Source organism: Bidens hawaiensis, unplaced genomic scaffold, assembly GCF_021521415.1.
Source record: "Bidens hawaiensis isolate Kalapana, Puna unplaced genomic scaffold, B.hawaiensis_p1.1 tig00023035_1, whole genome shotgun sequence".
In the NCBI taxonomy this organism is placed as follows: Eukaryota; Viridiplantae; Streptophyta; class Magnoliopsida; order Asterales; family Asteraceae; genus Bidens; species Bidens hawaiensis.
The window spans coordinates 3216-15443 of record NW_027493595.1 but is presented as its reverse complement, the minus strand read 5'-3'; the positions used below and the strand labels follow the sequence as shown (position 1 = coordinate 15443).

At 39.4% G+C, this 12228-nt stretch overlaps 1 protein-coding gene across 1 annotated transcript; it reads right to left on the bottom strand.

The window, feature by feature from the left end:
* Nucleotides 1-7285: 7285 nt before the first annotated feature.
* On the bottom strand, nt 7286-9359 carry LOC143566664 (uncharacterized). Its single transcript, XM_077053300.1, has 5 exons — nt 9326-9359; nt 9189-9250; nt 8536-8631; nt 7927-8077; nt 7286-7620 (listed from the first exon to the last, which is right to left on the bottom strand). Exons 1-5 carry the CDS (start codon nt 9357-9359, stop codon nt 7286-7288), a joined length of 678 nt encoding a protein of 225 aa, XP_076909415.1.
* Between the last annotated feature and the right edge of the window lie 2869 nt (nt 9360-12228).

Below are 12228 nucleotides of genomic sequence, written 5' to 3'. Positions count from 1 at the left end.
GTACGATTCGAACCTAATTTAATAATTTTAACCAAATTCGATTCTTAGTTCATATAAAAACGACCCTATTTTAACCCAACTCGACTCTAATTTCAACCCAAATTAAGTATTACCGGTTACGAATCACGAATGTCGGGCTCTGTATTCCAGTCGGCTGGGGCCGCTGGGCGCTGGCGGAGACAGTGGCGCAGCGGTCAGCAGAGACGTGTGGACCCTGGACGATCGCTGCTGCAGGCTGCAGCAGTGCAGCTGTTGTTGCCGTTTGGATTTTGGCTGTCTGGAGTAGCGCGAAGGTAGTAACCTAATTCAAACCAACCGTCACTTGTTATTTGTTATATTTTATTAATTTAACAACTTTAGCATATTAACAATACAAGCCCTTAAAGTTTGGGATTTCTTTAAAAAATAACAAGTAGACTTTATATAAAATAAAACCAAATGTTGGGTTTTTATAAAATAAAATCAGTGGGAACCAGTATTATTTTATGGAGAAAATATTTTTAGGGGGGCGAGCTCAATACGTATAAAAACAATCCGGGGGGGGGGGGGGGGGGGGGGGTGGGGGCGAGCTATATACCTATAAAAATTTTCAGCTGAATATCGGAAAATATACATTACCGACCGGAAAAACAGGGGGGGTGGAAACAAAGCTGCGCCACTGTATATATGAATACTTAAGAAGGCGTTTATTATAAAAGAAGATATTATGCAATGTAGAGTTGATAAGTCACAATAATGTGTTATATCAAACTCTAAAAAATGTATTTCGTGGGATTTTAGTTTGAATGCGTAAAAAAAAAGGTGCGTGATTTTACCGCATAAGTCATGACTTGGATTTTAAAAAGGAGGACAAGGCTCTCGCTACTAACTTAAAAAGCGCAATAAAGGTGGACATGGCACACTGAAAAACGGCTTGGGGCTCAGTTTGGAAGCATGCTCATTTACATGAGAAGCTTTAATTTGTACATCAAATGCTGTACATATAGCAGTTTAGCTTATACATAGGCTATTTATGTATCGAGTCATATATATGAAGCTTAGTTGCGGTCAAGTTTTGGATATGTGATAGTGAAAATCTATGAGAAATAAAAAAAAGTTATACAAATACATTTTGTCTCGTGTAAAAAAAGCGGTACCCTTTTGCACTTCGCCTCTAAATCTTATTGTCTAGATGCACCTTGGGCTTTATAAAACCAAGCTCGTACCTTTAAGCTTAATCATCTATCTATCTATAATAATATACATAAACCAAAATCCTAAAATCTTACCCTTTCCCCCCTTGACAGATTGTAAGATAACTTTGCTTATATTAAAGATATCAGACTGATCAGAGACACAAACCCATGCCTTGAGTTCAAAGTGCTTCATAACTTCCTCACCGTCATACAAAAGTCTAGCCAGAGTGGTTTTGGCCAACCCACCCATACCAACTATGGGCACAACGGAACTGGTTTTGGCCAACCCACCCATACCAACTATGGGCACAACGGTAAAGTTCTGATCACATGATGGCCCATCCTCAAATAGCTCTATGAGCAATTCTTTCTTTTCTTTTTTCCGTCCAACAATAACAGGTGTATCTACCAAAGAGGTCTGATAACTAGGAATGGCAACGGGGCGGGTTTGGGGCGGGTTTTGCTTAACCCGAACCCGAACCCGAAACCAAAAACCATCCCCGTACCCGCCCCATTACCCGTCGGGTTTAATTCGGGGATTCCCCGTTTGGTTTTTTGTACCCCCCCGACCCGCCCCGTCCCCGAACCCGAAAACCATTTTTTGGTTTTTATTAATAGTTTTATTTCGTATAGCGAACTTAATGATACAGTTGTGGAGGCTCAACTGAGAACAAAGCAGATTCCACCTCAGCTTCAAACCGAACATGCTGTTGACCGCTATCGGTGTTCCAAGAATCGCCTGATCATATTGGTATGCTGACTAATTACCTAGAATGACATTTTTGTGATTATTTGATATTACATAATATAAAATGTTATGCCAAATTCCGATTATTACCTAAACTGACATTTCTGTGAAAAAAAGGCAGTGAGTTTAAATAAGGGGTAAATGGGTAATATTGTTTTACAGGGGTTCAATGCAACATTGACTAAACCAATGAATGCTGATGGAAGAGGTGACCAGTTCAAAGAAATGGAACTTAATCTGCATCCTGAGCTAGATGAGGCTTTAAAGAAGCTTTGTGATGATCCAAGATCAACGGTTGTAATTGTAAGCGGGAGCCCTCGAAACGTACTCGATAAGGTAGCAAACTGTTTTTTGCAAATGCATTTAATTTTTCCAAGGATGCTGTGGTGGTTTGGGGTCAGGACTGCATGCATTGGTGCCTGCCTGGTGTCCCTGACACTTGGGTTAACATTTTGTGGCAACTTAACTTGTGCGTTATAGGATCAAGACTTGAAAAGTATGTTCTTTGACTTTGACCTTTTATAGTGAAAATTAGTGATGGGGTCAGTTGTAATTATAAATTTATAATACTGGATTCATTGTATTGTTTGTCAAGTATATTTGAACACAAAACCGAACAAAGAAGATCGACACCTTAACTGACTTTTTCGGTTATGTTTTGGTTACTCACAAAACAGATTTAACCAAATTCTATAGCTGCTTATGAATTTGCAGTGTTCACAAGTGATTATATTTTCTATGTGTTGGGTTTAGTTTGACCCGAAGCACTTTTATTATAATAATAATAATAATAATAAGAGAATTAGGGATCTTACAGGTGGTAGGATGAGAACGAGGAGGAGGAGGGTGGTCCGGTGGTGCAGACGACGATTGAGTGGATGGTGATGGTGGTGCAGACGGCGATTGAGTGAATCGGGGGCGGACTGGCGGTGGCGGAGTCTGGATGTAGGTAACCTGATCAGTCACTTTCCTTCCTTGTTAGGCTTTCCTTGTTAGGTGATGGTGGTGCAGTCTGCAGACGGCGATTGTGTGGCTGCGGTGGACGGTGGTAATCTGGAACTCTGGATGAAAGACGGCGATTAAGCAGATTGAGATTTGAGATTGTAAACCTACAGTAGGTTTAGGTTTTTAATATATATATATATATATTATTTATATTTATATTTATATATTATATCGGGGCGGGTCGGGGCGGGGGTACCTGAACCCGAACCCGAACCCGAACCCGAAACAATCCCCGAAACAATCTCCGAAACCCGACCCGAAACCGAAAAAACAAAACCCGACCCGACCCGAAATAAGCCGGTTTTCGGGTTTCCCCGTCGGATTCGGGGATTTTTGCCATCCCTACTGATAACTTCTTTTTTGCTTTTCACCTTTTACAATTAAACCTAGACGCGTTTTTTCATTTAGCAGATCTTCAAATTTGGTTGTAATATGCATTCATTTCCTCTGCATTGGCGCAATCTATGATACTATCGGAGTAAAAAAGGGGTCTAAAGAAGAACAGAGACTGGGCTGTATTAGTAACAAGTAAATCCTTTGTGTATTTATAAAAGGTCTCTAAAAATTTTGGGGATAAACACCAATCCTAAGGTCTGAGACGACCCAAAAAGCAATTGATCAGATCACGATCTAGTTTATAAGCCTACTTGGGTATTGAGTATTTATTTGTAAGAACTTCATTTTTTGCACTTGATAGTTTCAACTCCAGAAAAAAGAATCCAGTCAAATTTTTATTTTACTTACATAAAAGCATCCATATATCGTATATACGGGTGTCTAGATAACATTTATATGGATTCAGTTAGTTCTTTTTATTCTTGCTCGAGCCGGATGATGAAAAATGATCATGTCCGGTTCCTCCGGGAGATGGATCTATAAGAATTCACCTATCCCAATAACAAAAAAACCTGACTTGAATGATCCTGTATTAAGAGCTTAATTGGCTAAAGGTATGGGTCATAATTATTACGGGGAGCCCACATGGCCCAACGATCTTTTATATATTTTTCCGGCAGTAATTCTAGGTAGTATTGCATGTAACGTAGGATTAGCGGTTCTAGAACCATCAATGATTGGTGAACCGGCAGATCCGTTTGCAACTCCTTTGGAAATATTACCCGAATGGTATTTCTTTCCCGTATTTCAAATACTTCGTACAGTACCCAATAAATTATTGGGTGTTCTGTTAATAGCATCAGTACCCGCGGGATTATTAACAGTACCCTTTTTAGAGAATGTTAATAAATTCCAAAATCCATTTCGTCGTCCAGTAGCGACAACCGTATTTTTGATTGGTACTGCAGTGGCCCTTTGGTTGGGTATTGGTGCAACATTACCTATTGATAAATCCCTAACTTTAGGTCTTTTTTAAATTGATTCAATTGTGAAATAAAATATCACGACATATGTATCTAGGGAACAGTCGCTTCAAAGTGAATTCTCCCAAGATACATCTATTCAATTAAATTATGAATCTATGTTGATTCCGAATATATTAATTGTCCTAAAGATTCAAAACCTATTTTCGTTTCGGCCCTTTTCTAAATTATTAAAAAAATATGAAAAAAATCCAATGGGTTTAAAACTGATTTTTCGGTAAATCAATTACGAAATTTTTTTCTAGAATCCCTAAAATTTGTTTGACATCTTCTATGCGAAAATGTTCCATTTTCATAAGATCTTCTTGACTGTTATTCAAAAGGTCCAATAATGTATATATCTTGGACCTTTTGAGGCAATTATAGATTTTGGGAGGCAATTCTGATTGGTCAATAAAATCGATTTCAACGCCATTTTTTTTTCTTTTTTTGTTAGTTTAGCCAATTTATCATAAAAGGTAAAAGGGGGTAAAGGAACTATGTGTTGATTGTACTCTAAATTGAAATTTTCTTCTTTGGTATGTAAAAAGGGAATCAATAAATCAATCAAATTCCGGGAGGCTTCGTGAAGTGCTTATTTAGGAGTTAAACTTCCATTTGTCCATATTTCGAGAAATAGTATCTCTTTGTTACCATTTTCATAAGAATGAATACTATGATTCACATTTCGAACAGGCATGAATACAGGATCTATAGGATAACTTCCATCTTCAAAGGTATTTGGCGCTTTTATAAGATATCCGCGATTCTTCTCTATTTGTAATCCAATGACCAACTCAATGGGTTCCGTTAAGCTAGCTATATGCTGTGTATTATCGACAATTTCTACATAAGGCGGTAAGATGATATCTTGAGCAGTTACATATCCAGGGCCCCTGACACAAATAGACGCATCACAAGTTCCATAGAGATTACTTCTCAATACGATTTCTTTCAAATTCATTAAAATTTCATGTACTGATTCTTGAATACCCATTATGGTAGAATATTCGTGTGAGATTTTCTCAGATTTTGTGCGTGTGATACATGTTCCTTCGATTTCTCCAAGCAAAGCTCTTCGCATCGCAATGCCTATTGTGTCTGCTTGACCTTTCATAAGTGGAGACAGAATAAAGCGCCCATATAAAATACGCTTACTGTCTGCTGCTGATTCAACACACTTCCACTGTAGTGTCCGAGTAGATACTGTTATTTTCTCTCGAACCATAATAATATTATTTGATCTGATCATTGAATCATTTATTTCTCTTGTTTCTCTTGCTATTGAAATCTCTTCAATTTTTTTCTACACACGTCTTTTTTTCGGGGGTCTACAGCCATTATGTGGCATAGGGGTTACATCCCGTACGAAAGTTAATAGTATACCACTTCTGCGAATAGCTCGTAATGCTGCGTCTCTTCCGATACCGGGACCTTTAATCATGACTTCTGCTCGTTGCATACCTTGATCTACTACTGCACGAATAGCATTTGCCACTGCGGTTTGAGCAGCAAACGGCGTCCCTCTTCTTGTAACTTTGAAGCCACAAGTACCAGCAGAGGACCAAGAAACCACTCGCCCTCGTACATCTGTAACAGTCACAATGGTATTATTGAAACTTGCTTGAATATGAATAACCCCCTTTGGTATTTTACGTATACTCTTACGTGAACTAGTACGTCCACGTGAACTCTTTTTCTGTATAGCTTTTGCCATATTTTATCATCTCATAAATTTGAATCAGAGATATATGGATATATCCATTTCATGTAAAAAAAGACCCCCCTTCTTATTTGTATATTTTATTTGTATATTGGGTCTTTAACGAGTCTTATTATCCTTGTCTTTGTTTATGTCTTGGGTTTGAACAAATTACTATAATTCGTCCCCGACGACGGATTAGTCGACATTTTTCACAAATTTTACGAACAGAAGCTCTTATTTTCATATTTGCCACTCCTTACTTTAATTTTGAATCCATTTCTTGGAAGAAAATAAGTTTCTTGATATTTTCGATTTCAAATCGTATTTCCGCGAAAGAAATAGTGAAAACACCTAATTTCGAATCTTTGTTGCGGAGTCGATAAATTATACGACCTCTGGTTAAATCATAACGACTTACTTCAATTTTGACTCTATCTCCTGGCAATATTCTTATAAAACTACGTCGGATCTTTCCTGAAACATAACCTAGAATCATATCTTCATTATCTAAACGAACCCGGAACATGTCGTTGGGAAGCGATTCAGTAATTAAACCTTCATGAATCCATTTTTTTTCTTTCATTCCAGGTAAAACCTCCTTGAAGTATCAACTAGTGGAGGAAGAACCCTATTAGACAACCCACCCCTTATCTTTTCTTTTTCACAAAAAAGAAGTTTCCTATTCAATTCGGATATTAGAAAGATTACCATATATAACACAAAATTTCTCCGTCTATTCTTTCTAGTCGAGCCTCTCGGTCTGTCATTATACCCCGAGAGGTAGAAAGAATTACAACGCCCATCCCGCCTAAAATTCTAGGAATTCTTTGATAGTTAGAATAGATTCGGAGACCCGGCCGACTTATCCGTTTTAAATTTAAAAGATTTCGATAAGTACGTTTCTTATTCCTTCTATGTCGTAGGGTTAAAACCAAAAAATATTTGTTGTTTTCTCGATGTTTTCTCACGTTTTCGATAAAACCCTCTCGTAAAAGTATTTTAACAATACTTTGGCTGATATTAGTAAATGCTACTCGAACCACGTTTTTCTATACATATCGGCATTTCGTATAGAGGTTATTATGTCAGCAATAGTATCACTACCCATGATTAATTAAAATGATTGGTGCCTCCAAATTTGGATATAATCAACATGCTTTTTTACGTATTTTTTTTAGAAACTATGAATATTCATTTTGAAAGGTATATACGTGAGACAAAATCTACTAAATGAATCTTGATCTATTTATTTTAAATACCCTACTATAACCTATAACCATATCGTGGTCTCGTTTTATAATACCTCGGGAGCTAATGAAACTATTTTAGTAAAATTGAACTGTCTCAATTCTCGGGCAATCGCACCAAAAACTCGAGTTCCTTTTGGATTTCCTTCTTGATCAATCACAACTGCAGTATTGTCATCATATCGTATTATCATACCGTTGTCACGTTTAAGTTCTTTACAAGTACGTACAATTACAGCTCTGACCACTTCTGATCTTTCTAGAGGCATGTTTGGAACTGCGTCTTTGATCACAGCAACAATAACGTCACCAATATGAGCATATCGACGATTGCTAGCTCCTATGATTCGAATACACATCAATTCTCGAGCCCCGCTGTTATCTGCTACATTCAAATGGGTCTGAGGTTGAATCATATCATTTTATTTTTTTATTTTTTGATCTGTTTTTTACAATACAAAGTTCGAAGAAAAAAAGAAATATTATTTGTTCAAAAAAAGAAACCTGCACCCGCTATTTTTAAGGCGTATTTCTTTTTTATCCCGAAATAATGAATTGAGCTCGTATTGGCATTTTAGCGCTGCTATTGAAATAGCCCTTCTGGCTATATTTTCTGTTACTCCACCCATTTCATAAAGGATTCGACCTGGTTTAACAACAGCTACCCAATATTCGGGAGAGCCTTTACCTGAACCCATACGTGTTTCAGCGGGCCTTACTGTAACTGGTTTATCTGGAAATATACGGACCCATATTTTTCCACCGCGACGTGCATTTCGTGTCATTGCTCGTCGACCCGCTTCTATTTGTCTAGATGTGATCCAAGTTGGTTCAAGTGCCTAAAGAGCGTATTTACCAAAGCAAATAGTATTACCTCGATAAGACATTCCCTTCATTCTTCTTCTATGTTGTTTACGGAATCTGGTTCTTTTGGGGTTATAGTTGATGGTTTTTTTTTGAATTCCATCTCTACTACAAAACCGGACGTGAGAGTTTCTTCTCATCCAGCTCCTCGCGAATAAATCAATTCAAATTCAAGATTTTGAATTCAACTCAGATAGAAAATAATTTGAATTAACTTTAATAAGTAATATACTAAATCATGGATTTCATTTAATCTAGATTAAATATATTATTAATTTGTATATCTTGTTTTTATCGATAACTAAATATAAATATATTAAATAACTATTTTTTCTTATATTAATCTATTTTTTATTTATCTATTAAGTAACTTGTGATGCATCCTCTGACTTAGTGATATATTTATGCAACAACTTGGGACAAGCCTTCTTACCTTGCTTGTGATGGCTCCAGCTTGCTGGTCGTACTCACGATGCATGGCGTCAGTTGCCAAAACATCAAGTAAGTCATCGATGTCGTAAGCCAGATGCTGGAGATCTTAAGCCACTGTTGAACAGCTTTAACGGTTATTTCCTTCTGAGAAGCATCGTTAAGCAGGGACTGGATCTGGGTCAGTGTCCTCTCTAGTTTCGAGCTCTAGTCATAGATTTTGGATCCACCTAAATGGATGGTGGACAAGAATAATGCAGCCTGAGAAAAAGAGCTTTTTCAAGCGGTGAATCACGGAATCTCGTTGACTGTGATGACTGATACACTTCTAGGCGTCCATAAATTTCATAACCAAGTTTATAATGAAATTTTAAACGTGACAAGAGATTATAGACATATCGGTGGTCATCATTTTCGCACACTGTTGTTGACAACTTATCCAATAACTTTATAAATCAAAGATGGTTTATAAACTAAAATACTCAATTAAGAGTTGATAACAGTGAAATCAGAAATACATCCAACAAATGAGAATTACAAACCAAAAACGTTCTAGAAAGAATCTTTGGAAGCACATTCTAACGAAAGTACTTACCATTCAACAATCAAACAAAGAATCTAAGTTGTCTTGGTTTTATAGGCTTCTTCCTCACTAACTTCCTTGGAACCACACTCTTCATTCCACTGAAAAACAAAAGTGCACCAAACAGTGCCAGGTTCTGTAACAAATGCGTGCAATAGTTAAAAAAAACATAATAAACGTTTCCAAAGAAACTTATAAATTAAAAACAAACCTGCAAGAAGAGGGGGAATTCTTGAATCATCCATTTCATAGTTATAGAAGTCGTGTAACAATTAATGGAGTCATAAGTAACAGGTGATACGTCTGCAGATGAGGAATAAAAGAAAAAATATAGTGAGTAATTATGTTTTGAATCACAAATATATTAATCTATACGCGTTTAAATAAGACAGGCATTTTTACGGGTCTGTTTCAATGTTAAGAGCGAGACTGCAGTCAATAGTGCATATGATTTTATTAGTTATAAAGCTAGTGGGGTTGAATGGGTCATGTTCCCAGAAATTTGACACAACACGGCCCATTGGTTGAAAGAATTAAATAAAGTTTAGCTGAGTTTACAAATAACTTAATTCGGTTGACATCTGTTCAAATCATATATTTTCAGAAAACTAAAAGTTTTCAAATGTAAGCATAAAGGGACAAAATAAAGCTTCTATTCGCAACAATTTCACAAATATATAATGAGAACCCCTTCGGGTTAACACGTTTGCCTTTAAACAGGCTGTGATGGGTGAAGAAGCGTGGATCGGCTCACTGGTAGACGATCAACTTTCCTCGGGTGTGATTATGCTATTTCACCGATGGTTCTCCGGAGTACGAGTTCTTCCACCTACAAAATGAACAGCACCGTAAACTTACCCCTCAGAAAGGGACAGAGGGGTCCTCTTTGGGGTAACCCTCCGGTGTGAGAATAAGAGATTGTAGGAGAAGATAATAATCTGAGAGTGAGTAAGGAATTGGAATGTATTTTCTAGCTTGTATTGCTTAATATTGCTTAATATTGCGTAATATGGCGTACCTCTCCTTGTGGAGTTGATGTGGTATTTATAGTGCTAGGGTTTCCAATGATTGGGCTCAGACCCAATTAGGGCCTTTTTGGCCTCCTCCTATTGCTTTGCGCCACGTGTCCATAGGACACCTGGTGCTTTTTCATTGATTATTCTCTGACCCAGGTATTTTACCTGACCCATGTGCAATCACGTGGTAGCACATGGGTTTTGCTGAGTTGTCCACCTTTCATTGGTAGCTGTTAACATCAGCATATTCTTATTCCTTAAAGGATACCTTCTGGAAGGTTGTCTGACGTGCACAATCAAGGTTGTCCTTATCCTGATTTGGATAAGGACGAGGTTGATTATGTGCATGTGTGATATGCGCTTATCCTGAGGATGCGCGAGGTCTTCTCTTTATTCTCACGCGCAGATATTTCATGCGCAGATGTGATATGCACAAGCATATGTAATATACGCCACGCGCGGATGCGCCATGCGCAGATGTGATATGCGTGAGCATGTATGATGCATGAGCATATGTGATGCATGAGCATGTGATATGCGCCATGCGCATAGGTTTTGGCTTTGTGCCTTCATAATATCTTGATTTCAAGCCTCTTGTCTATGTCTTGTGGGTTGACCCGCCTCGCTCGGTGTTGAGGCGGGTACATACCTCTTCAAGCCCCCCCAGTCTAATGTGTGTCTTGTCTCGCGCGAGCGAGGTAAGATAGATATTAGACTTAATAGTTTGCTCTTTTAATAGATATTAGAGTTTTGATGACTTAGATCATTACTTTGTGTTTGCAGGAAGCCGATCACATTTACCGCCCGAGATGGAATATTACTGAGGACAGCTCATTTCAGTCCATGGGTGTGTGCGAGGACTTCTGGGCTCATTCTGTGCCTCCAGCTGAAAGGAGGTTTCAGGAGGACCGCGCTCGCGTGGACTTGCTCAATGACCATCTGTTCGCTGGGTCGGCTTTCTTTGCTGCCTCCCAAGAGCTTCGCTATGATTACGTAAAGGTACGTGATGCTCTTGCGGAAGCCAAGCAAGAGGCTAAAGTATCTGCTTGGAATCTTTCTGATGCTCGAGAGAGAACTGAGAGACTCCAAGCAGAGCTCAGCGAAAACCGAGCAAGTGCCAACGCTGCCTTTGTGAAGCGCGGGCATGAGCTACAGGCTGCGCGGGAGAAGCTACAGGCGGCCGAGGCGGACGCGGCCAAGTACGCGCGGCGATGTGCGCGACTTGGAGCTGGACGCGGAGGCGCGTGACCAAGCTCTTGTGCAGTCTATAACTGACAAATCATCATTGGAGAGTGAGGTTGCGCGCCTGAAGAAAAAGCTTGCGGCCGCGCGGGCAGAGAAAGATGAAGCCTTGGCGACGGCAGCGTCTAGCCAGGAAGCACTCGATGCTGCGCGAGCGGAAAGGGAAGAGGCCTTGGCGGCAGTAGCGTCCGACAGAGAGGAGCTGAAACAGACCAAGGAAACTGTTGAGTTGTTAAACTCTCAGATTCCTGCTCTTGAGACGTCTGTTTCTTCCCTCGCGCAGGATCGCCAATGGCTAATCTCACAGGGTATGACTCGTTGCGCTTACGCGATGAAATACTCAGACGAGTTTCAGACCCTTGTGATGGATTGCAACGCTGCCTCGCGCTTGGTGGGTCGAGCTGAAGGGTTCAAGGATGGTTGTGAATAAAGCGTGCTGAAGAAGAACCCATCCGACTACCCTTATCATCTCGACGTTGTCTGCGCGGACATGGCCGAGATGGGGGAGAAGTATTTGAATACTCCCATTCCCATCCTTGGGCAGGTATTTTAACCTTAATGAGTTTACCTTGACTTATTTTCCAAGTCTTTTTGTACTCATACTTTTTCTTATGATTTGCAGATAGCCGCGCTTGCTGACCAGCCCGACCTCGGCGTGCTAAAGAAGCTACTTGATGAGTGTGAAGGGGCTGGTGGCGGCGATGATGGCGCGGGGAATGCTGCCCCTGCTAGCGGCTCTGGCGTGGCCAAAGGACCCGCTCCTGACACTATTGTGATAGAAGACTCCATTCCGGACGAACATCTTGACTATGGTCAGTTTGGAGATGACGAGGAGCGGGCTGCGCCAGATGCTGAG